The 21,183-nt window shown below is 40.1% G+C and overlaps 1 protein-coding gene across 2 annotated transcripts; it reads right to left on the bottom strand.

Moving 5' to 3' along the window:
* Nucleotides 1-1,578: 1,578 nt before the first annotated feature.
* On the bottom strand, nucleotides 1,579-21,183 carry LOC134538160 (L-lactate oxidase-like). Of its 2 annotated transcripts, XM_063379215.1 has the most exons (8): nucleotides 20,933-21,183; nucleotides 14,861-15,012; nucleotides 12,510-12,630; nucleotides 10,245-10,379; nucleotides 8,570-8,698; nucleotides 6,886-7,018; nucleotides 3,462-3,690; nucleotides 1,579-1,783 (listed from the first exon to the last, which is right to left on the bottom strand). In XM_063379215.1, exons 1-8 carry the CDS (start codon nucleotides 21,127-21,129, stop codon nucleotides 1,716-1,718), a joined length of 1,164 nt encoding a protein of 387 aa, XP_063235285.1. In that variant the 5' UTR covers nucleotides 21,130-21,183; the 3' UTR covers nucleotides 1,579-1,715. The 2 variants fall into 2 exon arrangements, with proteins under 2 accessions (XP_063235285.1, XP_063235286.1); XM_063379216.1 differs by lacking the exon at nucleotides 8,570-8,698.

Raw genomic sequence — 21,183 nt, 5'->3', positions numbered from 1 at the left:
TTTTCCCAAGGGGCGTTCTTCGCAACATGGCGTAAGTCAGCAGGTTGGTTTTAGCAACCCCCCCCCCCCCCCCCCCCTACAATCAAGCTGAGAGCCTCTCTAGATGATATATTATGTATAAAATAAAAGATGAATTCCATGAACTACATTTATTAACAAAATAACTATCATACAGGGTGCTGTTCTCACACATTATCTCTTTCGAGCGGGAGCCAGAGCTCATTCTGGCACACTACGTTAGTGATTGCTTAGTTAATTACCAGCTGGCTACCCACAGTATGATTGCGATAGTGTAGCATTTTACACCATAATACATTATACTAACTGATGTCCATAATTCCTAAGATGCGTGGAGGATTTTTATACTTAAACTTACAAAAGTACAGAAGGATGCTGCTCGCTGACTACCAGATGCATGGGTACACTGAGTTATGTACATTTTCTGGCCTGATGACTGGGTGGATGGTACACAGCCCACTGCAAAGCCCCAGGTTAATGACCCTGCCGAATGCTTGGTTACATGTTTAATTCGTAGGTGCAGGCGATACTGGAGAGCCTCAAGGCTAAGTCCACGTTACTAGAGATCTGGTCCACGCCTCGTAGCCAGAAGGCAAAGGAAGCTTGCTTACTACATAAAATGTTCCCTGACAATATAGATTAGATCTTTACACGGCCGGTCGATTGGAGCCAGGCTGATTGGGGCCAGCGACGGAGTGGATAAGAAACAATTAATAAAACTTACACTATGGTGGTAACTTCAATTATTACAAAGGCGATATACTCCACAGTGCGCGATCATGTCCGCTACCAGCGCGGAGGGAGGTCAGACTGCCGCGACAACTAATGGCGGCCAGCCACTAGGGCTCTTTTGGGGCGCAAAAATGTGAAAGAAACGGTAGTCGAGCTAAGCCATTTTATGAACATAGTCACATACTAGACATTGTTATTTAATTAATGAATTATAAACAAAAAAATCTTGTTGTGTGTTCCTCGTTACTTTAAACATATAAAATCGCACTAATCAATGATTGTGTGTGGTGACTATCAAACCGCTGGTAGCGGTGTGTGTTTGGATCGCTGCACTTTTCCGCACTGTTCGACACGCGTTCGAACCACACAATGATGCACACGATCTCAGAGGAACTGCAATGGGACATAACTGCCTCTGCGTGTCGTGGAAGAACTGATGGATGTCGACAGCATATTCTGTATGATACATTACATGCGCGGACCTAATCACTCCTGCAAGATTTATAGAGTTTATTGCATTTAAGGTTGAAATGACATATTTTTACCTAACTGAACAAACATGAAAATCTATCAGACATTTAGATTGCTTACTACAAGCATAGTTATTTCAGAATATTTCCATGAATATGTTTCTGGCAAGCATTCTACAATTCTAGTAATATTCTGTTGTGTGCATTTAGAACTATTCTTTTTTTTTTTTTTTGAGCCCTCCTAAATGATGACTTTCAGTTAATTAAATTTACATAAGACACTTTGGTATTCCAAGCATCTGTATGCAAGCATGTGACATTGAGCTAGACATAGTAAAATATAAATAGCAAAACCACATTATTGTAAATTGCGTTGTATTTGGAAAAAAAAATTAAACCAACATATATATTTTTTTAAGTAGTACATAGTTATTAAAAACAATACGTATCTTTGTGGCTGAAGCTTGTTGCAAAGATTACAAAACTCTTTTCGTTTTACAATTTGTAGTAAGAAGATTCGTGAACGACCATTTTGGAGCTCACATCTACCACACTGGCACAACCTGAAACAAGAGAGATAAATATAAACTGCTTTATTCGTTGTGTATGCATCTAATTAAGTGAGGTTGAAGGAAAGAATATGCCTATGGGCAGGAGGAATACATAGATAACAGAAAACCCTTGTGTGTATTATATTTCAACAGTTATAAAATCTCCACCTAATGATATATATATTTATATACACACACACACACACACACACTAATTTCCTTTTCCTTTCTGGAAAACTAGTGGCAAAGATACATGCCAGTGAAATATTTCTGAAAACGTATCTGAGTTGTAATCTCAATAATGGCCATATATGTGCTGATTTTTCAATGTGTAAGACATGTGCACATGACCACCTTTATTATAACACTTGCTATTGCTGTGTTTTAGTTAGTCGTTATAAGTCTCGAGCAGCATTTTAAGTACTGAGTTATTTTAAACAAACAATATTGCTTATTTAAAAACTTTATTTAAAATTAATATTAATAAGATCTAATAAAAACAACGAAACCTATGAATAAATGGGTTTTAGTCGCCCTGGTAATGTGTAAAGAGAAAGGGGGGAATAGTACAGTAGTTGAGTGGTAAGATCACTTCGCATCCCACCAAGGTGATTCCGATTCTAATCCTGGAGGAGTTGAATGCGGATTTTTTCACACGTGGGAAATGTGCTAGCAGTGGCGTAGCTAGCAGGTGGCAGGGATGGCCCCTGCCAGGGGCGTAGGGCCAGGAAGGGGGCAACGCGATGGTTTCGCGTTACTGAAACCTCCCCCCTTCTCTTAAAATCCAAGAGTGGGCGCCAAGAGTAACTACACTACTGTGTGCCAGACGTTGCCATGAGCTGGTATTTTTTTCTCGTTTCTCAATCTACTTATTACTTCAGTGCTCCATTCTCATCTCATCATCCTTCATCGTCTCTAATGATGTCGATGTCAACGTGAAGTTAAACCCATTCAACATACGTTCATTGCAATCTGATGCCAAATTATCATGTGCATGTGTTTTTACACCGACACGTAACTAAAGTTAACTTGTTAAATGTAACCCATGCTTATAAGGCAACCTCGAGTAAAGGGAAGACCTCGAGAATATAACAAGACCTCGAAGTTAAGGCGATGGTGAGTAAAGAATAAGGACCTCGACTGTAGGTATGCTTCATGTATAAAACGAACGTGAGTAAAGAAATACCTCTAAAATAACGCGACATCAAGTAACCAGAAGAGCCGCTTCGTACAAAGACTTAGGGTGAAGGCCAAAAACAATGGCTCAGCACCAGGGGGCGCATCAACTAAATTTCCAAAGGGAGGGGGGGGGCAATATACCTTTTTATAAAGAATCATCGATCACCCCTATTGAAGCGGGGGGGCCCGGGGGTCCTCCCCCGGGAAAAATTGTATTTCAAGGTGAAAACTGATGCTATTTAAGCAGTTTTATTATCTAAAAATTGATTACACAACACTTTCTTTGCACCTGTTTGCTCCCACTTCAAGGTTTCAGAGGGGGGGCGGGCAAAATACCCTTGCCCCCCCCTCTGTTGTTGCGCCCCTGATTGTAGGTATGCTTCAGGAATAAGACGAACATGAGTGAAAAAATACCTCGAAAATAACGCGACATCAAGTAACGGAAAGACCCGCTTCGTACACAGACTTAGGGTGTAGGCCGAAAGCAATGGCTCGGCGCACTAGCAGTTACCAGTGAGCTGGAAGGTGATCTCCAGCTCCCGCCTGAGGATGCTGAGCACGTTGCAGACGCCCCTCTTGCCGCTGTGCGCGAGCCCCCAGAGCGCCGGCCTGCCGATGAAGACCATCCTGGCGCCCAGGGCGAGCGCCTTGAACACGTCCGTGCCCTGGGTCACGCCTCCGTCCATGTACACCTCCACCCGGTCGCCCACCGCCCTCGCCACCTCCGGCAGAGCCTCGATCTGCAGAGCCCAGGGAACATCGTGTACTAGAGCATAGCGTAGTTTATATTTCGTGAATGTATATTTAAAAAATCGGTTGTCTGTAAAGTCGGTTTATGGACGATAGTTTAACGTGACATCATAACAAAACATTGATTAAATAATTGCCTACATTTATAAATAAAATTGAATCATTTTTATTGAATTAGCACTATTTTGTATGGATACAAATTAAGGAGTGAAATGAAATCTACAATTTAATTGATAAATTTACTTTTATTTGCACTCATTAATTCAAATATGTTTATTACTTTAACGAAGAGATTATTTTAACTATAACTGCTATACATGTTTGCTGTTTTACTTCTTCCAATTAGTGTTATTCTGTTAAGGATAGGACGATGATAGGAAAAGTAGGAAACAAATGGGAGTGTTTCAAGTTTAATGTGAAAAAGTAAATTCGATGGTTGTGACGACAATCGTCGTACCCTCCCAGATGCAGAGGCCGCACCTGTCCACCGACGTGGTCCTAAGGGAGTTCTGTCCCCCCAGTGCACCATCTGTGAAGTGCTACGGTCAGGGACGCACCCGCGTGCGCCCTAGCATGCCAGTGGGCTTCTTTTTGTGTAAATAATTATGCTTTTTATGTAGTTTTAAATGGTCACGAGCCTCAACAATTGTGTATATTATGTAATCGTAACTAATTAATTCTTGTGTAATTTTGCTTTTTAATTAATTACTCGCTAAAGTTGTGTTAATAATTCTGTGATTTTCTCAAGGGTTTTTCCGAGCTAGTAATGTAATCGCAGCCTGGCGCGGGGCGGGGCGGGCCTCTCCCACGCCGGCCGATTTCCCCTCCCCTCCTCAGCGGCCCGCGGGCCACGGTCCGCAGGCGGGTGGGAGAGCGCAGTGGTGTTCTGGGCGCGATAGAGGACAGACGTGCACGCCGCTCCGCGCTGCTCGTGAGGCGCGTTTTTCTCATATTGCAGTCCGACGATGGTGAAACGTCACGGGTCGTCTCTGCAGCTGAGCTGCATTCGTTGTATCGCTGGCCGTATTGAGTTATCGAGTTTTTTTCGGAACGTCACCAGCCGTATGTCATAGGCCGAGTACGCACATCTACGGGCCACCGAATTTCCCAGTCAGTACGAGTCTCTTACGTGAGGGACCGCGCACGCGCTGTGCATCATTACAGAACAATCGTAACCGGGACGATAATTACGGGATTGTCTTCCCAGTTTGTGTCGAGACGTATTAACGGACGAGACTTTCTTCCAGGAGTCCGGGTCGTAGCGGGGAGGGCGCTCACTCCACGACGGGTCCGCCAGGCTGCGGCAGGCTCTCTATGCGACTATAAAAGGGGCTCGTGGAACGGACAACACCGAGTTATCCTTGGAACTGCCTGCCATTCTTCCTCCTCACCTAACACTCCCTCCAGGTCCCGTATTTCCCGGTCCCGGCCACGTTGGCCTGGACCCATACCTCACCGACAAGAGCTGCACGGGCAAGATAGGGCAATTACGCAAACGGGGAATCAGGGACCTAAAGCCGAGGGACGTCAGTTGTTAAAATCGAGTGGAAGAGAGATAGATGCGGCGCAAGCGTACAATGAGCGTAACGGGACACATCGTAACAGGACAATGCGCGAAACGGAACACTTTTTCGTGCGTGCAGCCGGCGTTCATCGATTTATTAGACGTCACGTCAAAAGTGCAAATGCAGCAAAAATTTTATTTTAATTTTAACAAGAACAGAGTTTAATTCGTAGGGCTAGTTTAAAAAAAGTTATTTCAAACAGGAGTATGTAACATTCCTTACATTACACATGATCGTGAAAGGTTTTATTGGACATTTCGAAATACAATGAATGATGAGCACGTGTGGGTACAGAAGGTACAACACACAAAATATTTGCTATTTACGTGCAAATTATACTGGATGGACACATTTTAAGTTGTTTGTTCGAACGTAGATTATTTGTTCTATGTTGAACATAAATTTTACATTCCTAACTTGCTATTTTTTACCTTTACATTCTTGTTAATGACAACAATAACAATTTGTACTTTAAACTTAATAAATATTTAATATCGTAATATTAATGAAAATATTATTGAAACATTAATTTGTGTCCTACTTATTGTGTTGTTTACTACAGCGACTTCCCACAAGTATATTTAAATAAAATTGAAGTTTAATTCTATGGCCTACATGAGGAACATTTAAAAAGAAACATTATTTTAAATAAAAGTGTTTAGTTTTAAGTCAAAGCAGCATATAACCTGTTGACATTATAGATTTCTGCTATATCTCGTACTTGAGCTATAACCCTGTGACATCTGCACTGACTGATAAACGTAGATGGCACTAAAATATGGTTCATGTCCCTTCAAATTTTTAAAGTATTTCAACTAATATAAAAATATTCTTTGCATGCAAGTTGTACGGTGATAAATTATTTGTAACCCAAACACTGAACAGCTTCTTAACCAAAAATCAGATTGTCAGAAAAATTTGACAAAGTGGATGCATTCTGCACTTTGTTGAGGTTATAATTCCGTTAGCACTTGTATGTCCGAGTATTATTGCAGAAAATGTTTGATGTTTCATGACTACTATATTGAATAGGGACTGCATCAAAACACTTCAAATTCGACAGTTTTAATGAAAACATGTGTATGGTATGTGGGAAGGAAGGAGAGAGCATGAGAGAGGAAGAGAGAGGAGAGCAGCAGACAATATACCAAATTCTATACTCCTACTCTATGTCCCCAGATCTCTTTGGGGAAAAGATCTCTGACTAGATCTGCCAATTTCTTCATGTGCTCGGCCGGAAGTGTGTAACAGCGATACCAGTAACTATTATGTTCTTAAAACTAGCTATGTGGGATCTGACTGGTATTTTTTTTTTGTTTTTTACTGCCACAATGAATCCCACTTATTTACATTCTGCAGCAGGCGTCATCTATTGGCGCCGGATGCATCACCATCTTACAGGATAACTAGATATTAGGTAAAATTACCCTGTGGTGTCGGGCAGCCATGTTTGTTTCAGGGATGAGCATGCAACACTCACACAAGGGGGCCGAGGCCAAATGCAGGACACGACAGTGCAATTGTTGCAGGAGCTATTTTTGACAATTCCGATGGCAAAACGAAATCCATTCACAGAGTCGTGTCCAGAACCAAGGACCGGTCTACAGCGTCATCACTCACTGCAGCAGGCGCGCCATCCACCTGCCGGCCGCCGTGGTTGGACACGAGTATGGCGGCCGCCCCCGCGTCAGCTCCCTTCACCGCGTCCTCCGCCGTCAGCACGCCCTTCAGCACGATCGGCAACTGGGTGATGCTGCAACAAGGCACAGCTGTGTACCTTCTTCACTCTTCGATGGCAGTGAATTAATGATTAGTAGAGACATATAATATACAGGGAAGCCTAAGATTCACTCGTCCTTCTGGACATACCCTAATACTCACCTTGGCAAGCCTTCTTTCAACAGACGAGAGAGGCAACGCCGATCGTGCATCTTCGAGGTTTTTTTTTTTGTTCATTGTAAATAAATATACAACTCATGATAACTAATGGTCAATTAGGTTAGGTTAGCTACATTATAAATACTTTAAAACATTGTGGACGTTTGATTTGTTTTGGATAGCTACATTAAAGATACTGTGAAATCATGTAAACGGTTTCCCCCAAATAAATAGGTACACCTGTTGTGGTACGGAAAAAAAAAGCGAGCATGAACTTCGGGGAACTTCGGGTTTGGCTCTCTCGTCTGTGAAAAGAAGGCTTGCCAACGTGAGTATTCGGGTACCTCTGTCCAGAAGGACGAGTGAATCGTAGGCTGCCCATAATATACATGATGATGCCATATTGGATTCAACTGTTATAGAAATTAGGTCACAGAGCAAACATTTACTTGTTTTCTGCGACTATAAAAGACTGAATATTGAATATTATTGCAGTTGTAGTTAATCCTTAAAATATTCATAAATAAAATTCATGCAAAAATTGCAGAGGTTAAAATATTTTTGCAACAAATCACCCATTTCACGCATTTCTCTTTATTGGTTGATATTCCGATATTCCCTAGAATCAAATCATCAAAGATATTGCTAACGAAAGCGAAGCCAATAAAACGTCTGGAGAAAATATCCTTTCAAAACGGGTGGTCCTGAGATATCTCAGTGTTTACTTATGGGATCTTTTTAATTTGGTTGAAATGGTTTAACCCCGACTTTATGCTCCCCGTGTGAAATTATCAGCAATATACGATGAACATTTTTATGAATAAAAAATTTAATCCAAATTGTCTTCTTTCTATTTCTATCTCTCTCCTTTAAACCCTTTCGAGATAATTTATTTTGGTTTCCTTTCATAACTAATTAAAAAAACAATAATTATAATACAAATCATTTAAGGGTTTTTTTTAATTTGTTTTTAGTGTTGAATAAAAAGAGAGAAAAAAATTAATTTTTGATTATGGTTTCAGATGAGGCAAAATTAATTACAGCTAAACGTACTATTCAAACATAATTACGACTTGTCTTTACTCTAAGATTAAGGTGATTTTCACGAAGTATTTTCTAATGTAATTGTATAAGTGTTTAAATACATTCAATTATGATAGTATTTAAACTGTAATTTTATCACAACCTATAACATGATCAATTATATGTGTCTATCAGCAAGATATACATTGACAGTGGATTATCGGGCATTAACCTCGTACGGTACTGTGCTTCGCATTCCAATACTTCATTCTTAATACTTAGGTACCTAATTGAATTAATGGTTTTGGAAGACTGCAAATGGGTTGACAGATCTAGTAAGGGCAAAGTCTAAACAACACAAAATACTTTTGTGAACCATGTTGCCTCTGAGCCAACAACTCACCTCTTAAGCCATATCACGTCATCCCAAGTAAGCTTGGTATCGAACAGAGAAATGGCATACTCGTTGATCCCAGAACCACCCTTCGAGTCATGAATTTCACTTTCGTTTATTCCTGTGAAGTTGGCCAACCTGAAAAACATTAACGAAACTAACTAAAGTAGGTTGCATAATATATAATCCACTGATATATCTGCTTATATGTATAATGTAAGAATTAAAAACTTTATCAAATACCTAGTAATGTATTCATGGTTACATGTAGTATGTCACACATAATAAGTAACATGTACTAGGTTATATTTACAGTGTATGATATGCTGGCAAAATACGACACATAACAATACAATAGGCTGATCGTAATTACCCTGTCATTTGTGGCAAAAATTTACAATCAACATAGATAACACTCTTCACAGTAAGGAGTTGGAGAGTTTATTTAGGGGCTCAGACCAACATGGCATTTTCTACAACTATGTAGGGGTGCTACCCAGGGCCACTGGAATAAGGAACTTTACATTATATTTGTTGATGTTATGCATATTTGTTAAAATTAGATAGTTTTTAAACACGCCAATATAATGTAAAAGTGGTATTAGATTGGTTTTAAGAATTTCAGATATAAATAATAAAATATTATTAAAATCTTAAGAAATCAAATTTGACAAGTTTTATTACATTATTATATATTTTATTTATATCCAGTGTTAATGAATTATTGGTTTCATTATGTCAGCTACATTTAAATTCTCTAAAATTGCAAATATGTTTGAATTCTCGCAAAATTGTAGTTTTTAAATCCGGCCAGTAGTACAGACGAGCGGTCAACCTTGGGTATCTTTGGTACTGTTCCGGCGACTGACTCAATTTAAGTGATTCTAAGGCCTAGTGCAAGAACGTAGGATGCAAAATGTTCAGCAACCACCTTTTAGAGTACCTACCAGTTTATAAAACTATGTAAGGTGCAATAACCCAACGCAAGTGTTGTTCAACTTCCAACTCTCTCACAGATTTGCTTGCGTTTCCGACGGTCATATTTGAAGATAAGTGTTCCGAAAGCAATTCAAGATGCAGTCTTTTTTGCACAGAAGCCCATGATGTGCTGTATCACATTTCCACATGTTACTCTTTTACACTGTGATAAAAATAAATGCACAAAAGAAGCCAGGGAGTATAAATTTGCTTTCTACTGTTCTCCTATCTTAAGTTTTAAGGTTTATTGTCACTTACGAGCATTATAAACGACTGTGATTTTACTTGAATTAGTTGTGTGTTGCGCTGGTTGGCTTAGGTTAGGTCGGGCTAGGTTGTATAGCTTATAAACCTGGCCTAAGTTTCGAAACCTACCAGCATGGCCCCCACATTCGATTACGGGCCCTGGACCCAGGATCGGAGACGGGTCTTCCCCCACCCCCCTAAAATTTTACAGTCACGTGCTACATTATAATTGTGTAGTTATTTATTACCTACACTCTTTTTAGAATGTTATTTAACCTGAAAATACAGGGTATGGTTATGGTTACTATTTTATAAGTCCAAACTAAGCTTCATTTATAAAATATTCAATATGTTTTGTTTTTCTAGTTTGTAAAAAATTTATAATAGTTAAACACTTAAAAATAAACGGGGCAGGGCCCAGGGGTCGACCCAGCCCCACCCTTGTGGGGGCCTTGCCTACCGGAGGTGTGACGGCAGCTGGAAGTGGTCGCGGGCGATGCAGCGGCGGTTGCCGAACACAGGGGCGTCCACCGTGAGCACCAGAGCCTTGTATCCGGCCCACTCCGCACGCCGCACCAGCTCCCGGGTCAGCTCTCTGCAGGCATGCAACCCCACAAGCTACCGTAACCATCTTCCAGCCCCCAGCATCTTACCTACTTGTCGGGCTCCATTGTTGGATGGAAGGTTTCTTTTAATAAATACACTATTTGCAAGGCTCCATACACTCTTTTTTTTAAAAAAAAAAGTAAAATATGACCAAATAAAATGCAAATTCACCTAGCAAGCATAATTTATACGTAAAAAGTTTTTAAAAAATATGCTATTCATGGACAGTGGCGTAGCTAAGGTGTCTGGCGCCCCTGGCCGAATTTGAAAATGGCGCCCCCTCTTGGATTAAAAAAGAGGGTTCAGTAACCGCGAAACAGTCGCGGCAGTGTCCCCGCCCCCCCCTGCTTCGGCGACCCTGGCGGGGGCCATCTCTGCCACTCGCTTGCTATGCCGCTGTTCATAGACATCACATAGGGAAAGCTGGAAATATCCATGTAGATGATTTTAATTCAGCTAAATATAAATATTCTAGTGTCACCGTCAGTATAAACAAGCTTTACAATAACCTACCGAAAAAAAAATCAAGCCATAAAACATATAAAAGTACATTTTTCTTAATTGTTAAAAATATATCTGTGGGAAATGATTGCAAAGTGTTATGTAGAGCAAAGTGTGATTAATGCTAAACTACGCATATTAAATATTGTAACTGTTAAATGTGAAATTTGTATTTTTATGTTGGATTTCATTCACGTAAGGCTATAGAGCATCAGTTTTCTTTAGATAAGATTATTTATAATTTTGCATCATTGACATGTATAGTTCAACAATAGAGCACTGCTCTCTGGAACATTGTAGTAAATAAATAAATAAAATAAAATAACATAATTCACGCATTTGCATGCGCGAGTGCTATTAGCAGCTGTGGCATTTGAATTTTGAATGCAGTCATACCAACCAATGCTGTTTCTTAATTTACCTATTTTTTATAGTCTTCAGGGCAGTGGCGTAGCCAGGATTTGTGTATGGGGGGTGTTAAGAAGCATGCACCCCCCCCCCCCCCCAAGGTATTAAAGCGGGGTGTCCGGGGGTCCTCCCCCGGGAAAATTTGGATTTTAAGGTGTAAAATAGTGCAATTTTAGCAGTTTTCGGTACTTAAATTTAAATATTGTAATGGTTAAAATTTTAATATGAAATTTGTTTGGGTGATGAATAAGAAATTAATTAAAGATTTGATGCTAAGGGGGGAGGGGGTTTGAACCCCTAACCCCCCCCCGTGGCTGCGCCACTGCTTCAGGGGCTGTATAAGAAATACATGGCCTCGATTTTACTGCCTAAATAAAACATCCAGGTTCAGATTTACTGAGTTTGTCCTGACTCTTTTGTACATCAAACAACAAACAGAATTAATAGTGACAGAGACCTTTGACGAAGTAACAGGGTTGGCAACCCTGTGAGCGCGCAGCGGATTGCAGTGTTATAAATACAAAAAAAAAATACATTGCGGGACTAGATTCCTAATTTCTTTTTAGCATTTTAAATTTCTTTGTTTAATTTTTACTAAATTTATAGTGTAAACAGGTAAATCAATTGCTTTTAAATGTTTTCTCAAATAAATAATGGATCATTTAAAGGATTTACACCCTTTGTTTACAACATTTTACAGTATTTTGTAATGTTTTTAACCTAACCATTTTTTTAAAAAAAGTAAACTCCCGGTTTACTACCAAAAATAATGCAATGCTGTTTTAAAGAATCATTACATATAATGGGGAAAAAAAACTCAAAATGCCATTTTTAGACTTTTATATTGCTACCACATATTAATTTTCCACTACACTATTCTAAATGTATTTCTAATTTAACTTAGATAATAAATAAAAATATTTACTTACAGTTAGTTCATTTTTAATGCTTCACAAATTAGATAGAATGCAAAAAAAAAAAAAAATCCAGTTTTAAATATTTGATGATATACATGTTTGCATCTTACAATACAAATAACTCATTTCGTCTACCCTTCAAGATTCTTTTTTTTTTTGTTCTAACACTATAATATTCAAGTAAATATATAGGTATTTAGTAAAAATTATTCTGTCAGTTTAGGGCCACCCAAATGTGGCATAAGCCCCGTCTGGCTCCCTGCCGCTGAGCTCCTCCCGGCGACGACGCTCACCTGTCCCTGTAGATGTAGAGCTGGAACCACTTGACGGCGTTCGGCGCGGCGGAAGCCACTTCCTCTATGCTGCTCGTGGACAGCGTGCTGAGGACGAATATCGCGCCCGCCTCTTCGGCAGCTGCAACCACGGAGTCAGGAACTGTGACGTATTTGAGGCCACTATTCAACCTAGCCATCGCCATATTGTTCCGCCCAAAACATTGCCTGATAACTTTTGATGATATCTAGTAAGTATGAATTAGTATCTCCGTCATCAAACGCATTCACTTCCCTAAAATGCAGTCGCTTAAAAACTGTTTCCATAAACACTACACTTCAGCCCTTGTGTCGGACGTCTAACCAATATGCTGCAACTGTTATCTGAAGAAAAAGAACGTGAGCGAGTATTTCAGTACTCGCCAGAGATGTGTATATCTAACCTCGGTAATTCATGTGTTCTCATTTTGCAAATACACTTAAAATACGACACTCGGAAGCAAAAGTTGATGTTAAATTCTTTAAAATAATGCAGAGCATGATAAATAAATGAAAATTGTGTTTTCGTCTACATTCCTTGATGCAAATCACACATAGTTTATGCACCCGCCACTAGGATACGCTACCGGAGCAGCTAGGTTGACCATAAGTGATTCTATTTGCAGCACGAAAGGTTTAACTGTATAATTAAATTGCCCCGATAAAAGCGAAAAATACTAATACAAACTAAACACTCACTTTGAAACAGTTTCTCAGGAGAAAATTTTATTAAAATACTGCCCATATTGTTAAAATCCATTGAACAGTTAATGCTATAAGGTTTCCTTATTTCTCCATGAACTTTGGTTCACTCCGTCCGCCACATATAACAGCACCGTGGTTACACATTTCTGTTCCATGCGAATTCCGTTCCATTCACGAAATTACTCCTACCAAATGCCTTATACCGAGAGCTAAGATGTTACATATAAAAAAATAGCATGTGATCACGGAGACGTGACTAACCCCTAGCAACCGAGATACATTCCCCTTGCAGTCATTTGTTTGGTTTGCATTTTTAAAGAGTCCAGCTGGAGCATGTGCTAGCTAAACTGAGGCCAAAAATAGTCCGGACCTTGCCAGATAGTGATCAGACAACTCATCTTCCTCATGGCGGTAGCATATTAGCTTCTGGAGTGTGGTTTACTGTTTAGGTGGGAAAGTGGTATCGGAGGTCGTTCTCATGTTGGCTTTAATTAGGTACCAACATGGCAAAGATTACACAGTAGCTACTTGCTCGTGCAACTTTGCAGTCGGAATTTAATATAACGACCTAACCTAGCCAACCTTTCCTCGTTGTTATGATCACCTAGATCAGGAGAATAGGCAGAATTTTATTTCGCGAAGGCGTGGGGGCATAGAACCTCTTTTCCTCCTATTTGCTTACAAATTCTTTCGTTTTGTTGGTGGGAATGATGATTTTTTTAAGATTTCTGGGAGGGGCGGGAATAGAGTTGGCTATCTGAGACCTGCGAAAATCTTCCCTCTGAAAAAAAAATAAAGAACTAATTTTGGTGACAGTATTCTTAAATTCTCTTTACATACAGACACGACTCGGAAATCTTAGCAGTTCCTAAATGATGTGAGTTCTTCTGAAGCTCTGCACGTCGCATGTATGCCCAGGTAGGCGAGGGACTTTAGAGGGATCAAGCCTAACCATCTTGCAATTACAAATATTTTCATGCTGTTTACAATGAATTTTCCATGCTATTTTTTTACATGGCATAGGGCCTGGTTTTTGCTACTTGTAGTCGCCCACGAGAAATAATACGGTATAATTGATAAGTATGTGATTGCAACAGCGTAAATAGTGTCTGGAAGATATGATCCATGCCTTGGAATGTCAAAAATTGGGAATGTAAGGTTCGAAATCATAAATTCTTGCAGAAAAGATGGAAGAGTGAAAGATGGCTGGGGGCCTACCCGGACACACATATGGTGTGCAGAGCGTCAGGAAAAACAACGTGATTTCAAAACTACTCCAAGATATCCGCGTGGGGTCTGCTTACGAAAAGCATTTAAGAGTTCGCCGAGGGCCGAAAAGAGATTTTGATTTCGGATGAAGTCTTTAAACCGTATTTGTAGAAGAGTTAAAATGGCTAAAACACATGTTTTCAGAGTAATTTTCAGGCGTAAATCAACCAGTACAGATTCTTGAAATCTCTTGAGGGACTTGCATTACACCTTTTATCTTCATTTCTCGGCCATATAATGTTACGATCACCGCTCCTGTGACGACGAGAAGACTGCGCGCCAGTCCAGAGGAGACACCGCGCTAGAAGCACCAGCGAGCCTCGCCGACACAGGTACGCCCCTGGCGAGGCGGAACTCACCTCGCGCGCTGGCGAGCTCGCCGTCCGAGTGCGCCATGGACTGCATGGCGGTTGGCGCGATGCCCACGGGCAGCGCCACCGTCGCGCCCAGCACGCTCGTCGACAGGTCCAGCAGTGACACGTCGCGCAGGCAGCGAGGACGGATGCGCAGCCTGCGACACAATCGAGTCCCCGCTTCACAACCACTGAGCGAGCAAGTAGTACCTTTGAATATATATACTGCATAGAAGTCGCGAGTGGATAGGATTTACTCTACGTTTTTCAGGAGCGTATGATGAGCAGCTCGGGAACTTCACCGCTGCAGTGTGCTGCCGTAACGCCCTGTATCGTCTTAGTTGTTATTTACATGTTAGAGCGCAGCACTGTCGCCCGCTGTCATTCCCCTGCAACCCCCCATCTATCATTCACTGCAGCTCAAGATCGTTCAACGGGAGGGGGAAGGGGTGTTTGAAGAGTTCGACACTTTTGTCCGCTAGGGACCACCACAAGTCGATCCCCTAGAGATGTTAGCGATTGCGGCGGTGAATTAACCAACTACCTGAAAACCGTATTAGAAATTTTAACCTGGGCTGGCGACTTCTGTACAGTATATATATTCAAAGGTAGTACTGTCAGGAGACGGCATGCTGTTACCAGAGCATGGCCCCCACAAGGGTGATCTCTAACACCTCTTCTGTTACGCGTACACGGCATATCCGTATCCACGCCCGTGGGGGCCCCAGGCCGGCAGGGCCAATCTGGCTAAGAGGGCTGGGTTGCCAAATAAGAGGGGGAGCAATCCTTTTGACATTCGTGTGACCAGAGCATGGCACCCACAAGGGTGATCTCTAACACCTCTCCTGTTACGCGTACACGGCGTATCCATCTGTATCCACGCCCGTGGGGGCCCCAGGCTGGCAGGGCCAATCTGGCTAAGATAGCTGGGTTACCAAATAAAAGGGGGAGCAATCCTTTTGACATTCGTGTGACCAGAGCCTGGCCCCCACAAGGGTGGGACTGGGTGGACCCCTGGGTCCAGGGCCCGGGTCTGGAGGGGGCCCGGGCCCAGCCCTACGCAATCTTTTTAATTTTGAAGAGTAACTTTTTTGCTGAGGGAGCTACGATTTTTGAACATTAAGATAGTTCTGATCCTATGAGGGGGAATAGTCAGGTACGTGGTGGGGGAACCTGTAGAGGAGGAGAGTTGGTCAGCGACGACGCCACTCCAACGCATGCTCGCTGTGTGGTCATTGTTAAGTAAGAAATAATTTTATAAATAAAGTTTACTTTCAACTTACAAAATAGTTACCATAATATCTGTATTTTCAGGTTAAATTGCATTCTAAAAAGAGTATGGATAATAAATAACCAAGCAGTTATAATGTAGGGTCTGTGGCTGATCCTGGGTCCAGGGCACGTAATAGAATTTGGTGGCCATCGACCAGATATTAGAAGAGGATCCAGATGTATCCTTAGCCGTCAAAAGTTTTAACAAACAGCTGTTATGGAAATATTTTCGCGGAAAAAAAAAATAAGTCCCCACATATAAATAACGGTTTTGCTGATACTACGAAATTATTTCGTTGTCGTTTACAAAATATTTGACAAAATGTTTAAAACGACTATGATTTGTTTTCAAATGCAGGATGTATCAGAAAAAATGAAATGATTTAACTGCATATCTGGATGAACCGCACATGAATTTGTAGTTTGCAGTTTAAATTTTAATGTCAAGGTCTCTGGGCTTTAATTTGAATAGAACAGCCGGGATGTGTTTGGATTAGGTTGTGAGCAGACTTCTCGAGGTCGCAGCTGACTGCTTTGATGAGCTGTCCAAGACAAGGACATCCGACATAAACATGCTCGTCTACACTTGGACGACCAGTTGGCCTCCGAGGAAGTCCCCCCCCCCCCCCCCCCCCCAACCCAAAAACAAACGGATTCTTCATCATCTTCAACCGTCTATTCCAGCGGTCGGCCAACTTTCGAGTGAGATAAGCCAAATATTAAGTAAACTTATTCTCTAATTTTTTTTTTAGAGATATACGCAACATTTTAATACTATAAAACAAGAAGATAAAAACAAAATATTTTATTCACAAATTCAACATAAAGACATAAAAATAAAGCTTACTTAGGAAGAAAAACACGTAAATGTAAAAAAAGATCACTGTAGTTCTACTCTACTAGCTCGTTAAATCAAGAAAACCTAAATTATTTTATTTACTCAAATATTAAAATTTAAAAAAAAAAAAACACTTGGACTTTGTAAACTTTATTACTAGATACTTAGTCGGAACGGTGACCTTGCATCGCTTTCGAAAGCTTATATATGTCCGGGAAGTAACTACTTATTTTCAATATTAGGCATTGCTGTAAATTGTCGTCGGTTAATTTACTTCTTAATTTAAATTTTATTTCAAATTAATTGAAGAGAACATTTTTTTCACATGAATAGTTTGAGAAAACGATTGTTAGAATAGCAAATGCTAGTTTGTTTTTTTTTTTTTTTTTTTTGTCATAGGTTTCAGGAAGACTATTCCACGTATCAGATATGATTTTCTATATTTTACGCAACTGTTTGCAGCCGTCCACTTAATGGTGGATGTGATTGGGCCGTTTGAATTTGTTAGGCATTTTTTTAATTGTGCTGTAGCAGCGCAGTGAGTTTTTAGAGCCGTGAAGTGCTACGAAAAGAGCCGCGGACTATTCCAACACAACACATCGGCATATATTGAGGCCTCTGAGGCGCTCAAAGACGAGTCCGTTCCGCTGAGTCATCGCTGTCATGCTTGACCTTCAGCCGTAGCCGGGATCTCGTGAAGGCTGGGGTCCAGCCTTTTCTTTTAACAGAAGTTCGCTTTATATTTGAATTTTGAAAGAAAAATGCATTGTCCCACTAAAATCTCCATTCTCGTAACAATGCTGTATGTCTGCCACATCTAGTAGCACAAACATTTAACTGCGTGAAACTACATTTCCTCGGCTAAAAGTCATTCGACAACAATAGGTACGCTTTTTCTGGGTTCCAGCCGCTTTTCGAAGGCGAAAATTTCACCGACGTATCGGTCGACCTCGCTGTCGCCATCTCCAGCGTAGCGCTGAGGTTCTTGGAAGTTCTCCTGCCTTTAAATACTTCGGCCTGATTGGCTGCAGCTGTGGGCCAGTCAAAGCCTTTCCTTACTTCTTTCAGCTGATTGGGTTTTTTCCCCAAGAATCTCAGTTGGTCCCTGCTATCCTGAAGATGGCGACTGCGAGTTCGACCGAAACGTCGGTGAAAGCTTCGCCTTCGTCGCGGTTACATCCCAGGAGCCAAGCGACTACAGACAATAGTCGCTACAGCCTACGATTCGAATGGTTAGGTTCATTAATTTTAACTTAGAGGCTTTAGTTTTGTATCAGTGCATAGTAAATATGCTTACACCTTTTATTAAGATAATGATAATTTTTTTAACGTAAATTGCAGTACATTCGAAAAAAAAATATTTCACAAAATGTTAGAACACATTCTTACTTAAATTAGCATCAAAATTATTTTTGCGTTCTTCCAAAATACTGGAATATTGTTTTTGATATTGGAATGAAAAAGAATTAGGTATTAACTGGATATCACAACGCTTGTGAGAAGTTACGTCATCTGTAAGGATGTTATCCGTGATAAGAAAACCTTACATAACCGGAATCTTTGATAACGAGATAACTCTGATAAATTCATGTCTCGTTATCATGAACAGCAGACAAAGCTGTTTTCAATCAAAATATCAACCAAGAACGTGAAGAATGGGTCTTATGTAATACACCCGTATTACATATCAAATTAAATTATGTCAAGGGGCTAGCCGAAAAGTGTCTTAGAATCAGAAGAGTCCAATTTAAGGAAGTTTTCATTTTAATTGTACCGTCAATAGTTCACATGAAAAAAAGGGGGTATTTATATGTGTGCGTGTGTGTGTGTGTAATTATGACTTTTCTTAACGAAATCAAACAATTTACTTAAGAGTATATTATATAATGTTTATACTTTACCCCTCCTTCAAATAAATCCTGTCTACATTGAGAACTGGGCTTTAGTAGTTTGTACAATTTCGACGAAAGAAAAGTACAACACATGAATGTTTGAACTTAAAGATCGGCTTTACCCTCCAAATATAGGATACTTTTTTTTATTTTCCGCTCAATACAGATTTTCATTAAGAAATTGATTGAATATAATAGAAGCAATTAAGTATATGTGTTAACCAGCAATGAGAACTCAGAAAAGGAACTTCTAGTGAGTGACTGTGACGCAATTAATTATAAAAAAATTAGAATTATGAATATTTGTTAGACATTTTTACAAATGTTAAATAAAAAGTAGCATATATATGGAGAAAGCATTCAATACAGAACATTTAAAAATGCAATGTTTATAAAATGAAAAATCTGAAGCAATTGTACCGGATTAAAAATTATGGCATGAAAATTACGTACGCAACACAGCTGGGGTGTCAAACCGAGTCTTAAGTAATAATAAACATACCCCCTAATATAAAATAACAATTCCTGGATTTGGAAGTGCTATTAACCCCCCTCCCCCTCCATACCCAAAACCCAACGCTTTTGGAGCCACGCTTGAAGTACATACTTGTACGCACTTCTCCCCGGAAGTGTAAACAGAAGAGTGAAGTATGCAGGAAAGTGAAGTATGCAGGAATTCAAGTAAGCGAATTTATGTACGTACTTCTCGCGTACTTCGAGTTAAATAAACGTTGACATTTTGAAAAGACAAGAAAAGAAAAAACGTTTTGTAGGGTAGGTATACTTGATTTAACATTTAAATCATTTAAAGACTTGTACATTCATTTTCACATCCTATCGTAACTATATAAAAAAAGATATAATCATATTGTTATTCGCAGTAAATTCGCGTGACACTAATGAAGTGTTAAAAATTACTCATTTCATTTTAAAACTTTTTATAAAATATATATTGTTTTAAATATTTAAACAATCTATTCGGCTGGCTAATACTGACTGAAGATGCCAAACATTAAACTCGTCAAGTACGCCACATGGGCAAGTGAAGTAGGTACGCAAGGTCACAAGTACACTACTGTGTACTTGAATTCAGACACAGCCTAAACTATAAAATATAATATGGAAGCTACTGCAAGCTAACATGCACTAATGATGATACCGGCAGTTATTTTTCTTCTAAGCATAGGCACATCATATAGGTACGAATATAGGCATTAGAACTGTCAGAATCAGCTGAAGAAAACAATAAACCTTACATTTGTTTACAAGTTTTAGATACTGTAATATATTTGGAGCGATTTTTATATACGAAGCTAAAATTGGCCTCAGAACATCAGTGGTGGAAGGGAGAAATTGGGGGGACTATATCCCCTCCCCCCAAGAAAGTTATGAAAAATTTGCGATACTTCGGTGAAGGCGGTATGTTAATTATGGTGATGCAGATTGAGCTGCAATAACGCCTCTGGAACACCAATCTACACAGGAAGTTACTATGCTGAGGTTGATAATGTAGCAGTCCAAACCTCTATAGTTGTTGATGTAAGTTTTTTTGAATACACAGATTCTATTTTTTTAATATCCCCCCCTCCATGAAAAAATAGTCATTTATCCTTACTGCATAGCATAATATCACTCACTGCAGTGAAACTTAAACACTCAGAACAACATCTATGGGATCTTTTATCCATTTCTCTTTAGGAAAGTAGCCTAATACTACACCATCTTGGATTTAAAAATTCTTTACAAGCTGCAGTTTGGAGAACTTTTTTTTTTTTGCGATAAAACACGGAACCTAGCTTTTGACTCTTTTTAAAGCCAACAATCGTGTCTAGGTGTAAATATTACATAATAATATGCAGTCACCCATATTTAAAAAATCGGTTATAGATTCCCAGCAGTTACAGACGAAAGTTGATTTTTTTTTCAATATGTATCTACTAAACGAAAACAGTGTTAAATAAAATTGTAGATATTTTACGATTTGTTGTACCTACATATAATGAGAATAAACAATTCGAAATAGGAATTTTCAAAAGAAATTGCTGAATCCAAGATGGCGGGTGAAGGTGTGTTCACCTCTTGAAGCAGGTCCTGTTGAGCTGCAGGCTGTCCTCTTCTCCCGCGCCGCAGCGGTAGTAGTCGAGCGCGTTCTTGTCCAGCCGCGAGAGCGCATGCTGCTCGTAGTCCTGCAGGCACACCAGTCCCGTGTCCGCCGCCATCTTGTCGTCGACTCGCTGCGCGCGGGAGTTTTTAATGGCCGCGCGTTGCATCATGGCCCTCTCCGGCGCGGCCCGCTGTGAGCCTCTTCTGTTGCATCACCTCGTAAT

The sequence above is a fragment of the Bacillus rossius genome, chromosome 13 (genome assembly GCF_032445375.1).
Source record: "Bacillus rossius redtenbacheri isolate Brsri chromosome 13, Brsri_v3, whole genome shotgun sequence".
In the NCBI taxonomy this organism is placed as follows: domain Eukaryota; kingdom Metazoa; phylum Arthropoda; class Insecta; order Phasmatodea; family Bacillidae; genus Bacillus; species Bacillus rossius.
Note: the sequence above shows the minus strand (reverse complement) of the source record. Positions and strands in the feature narration are given on the sequence as shown.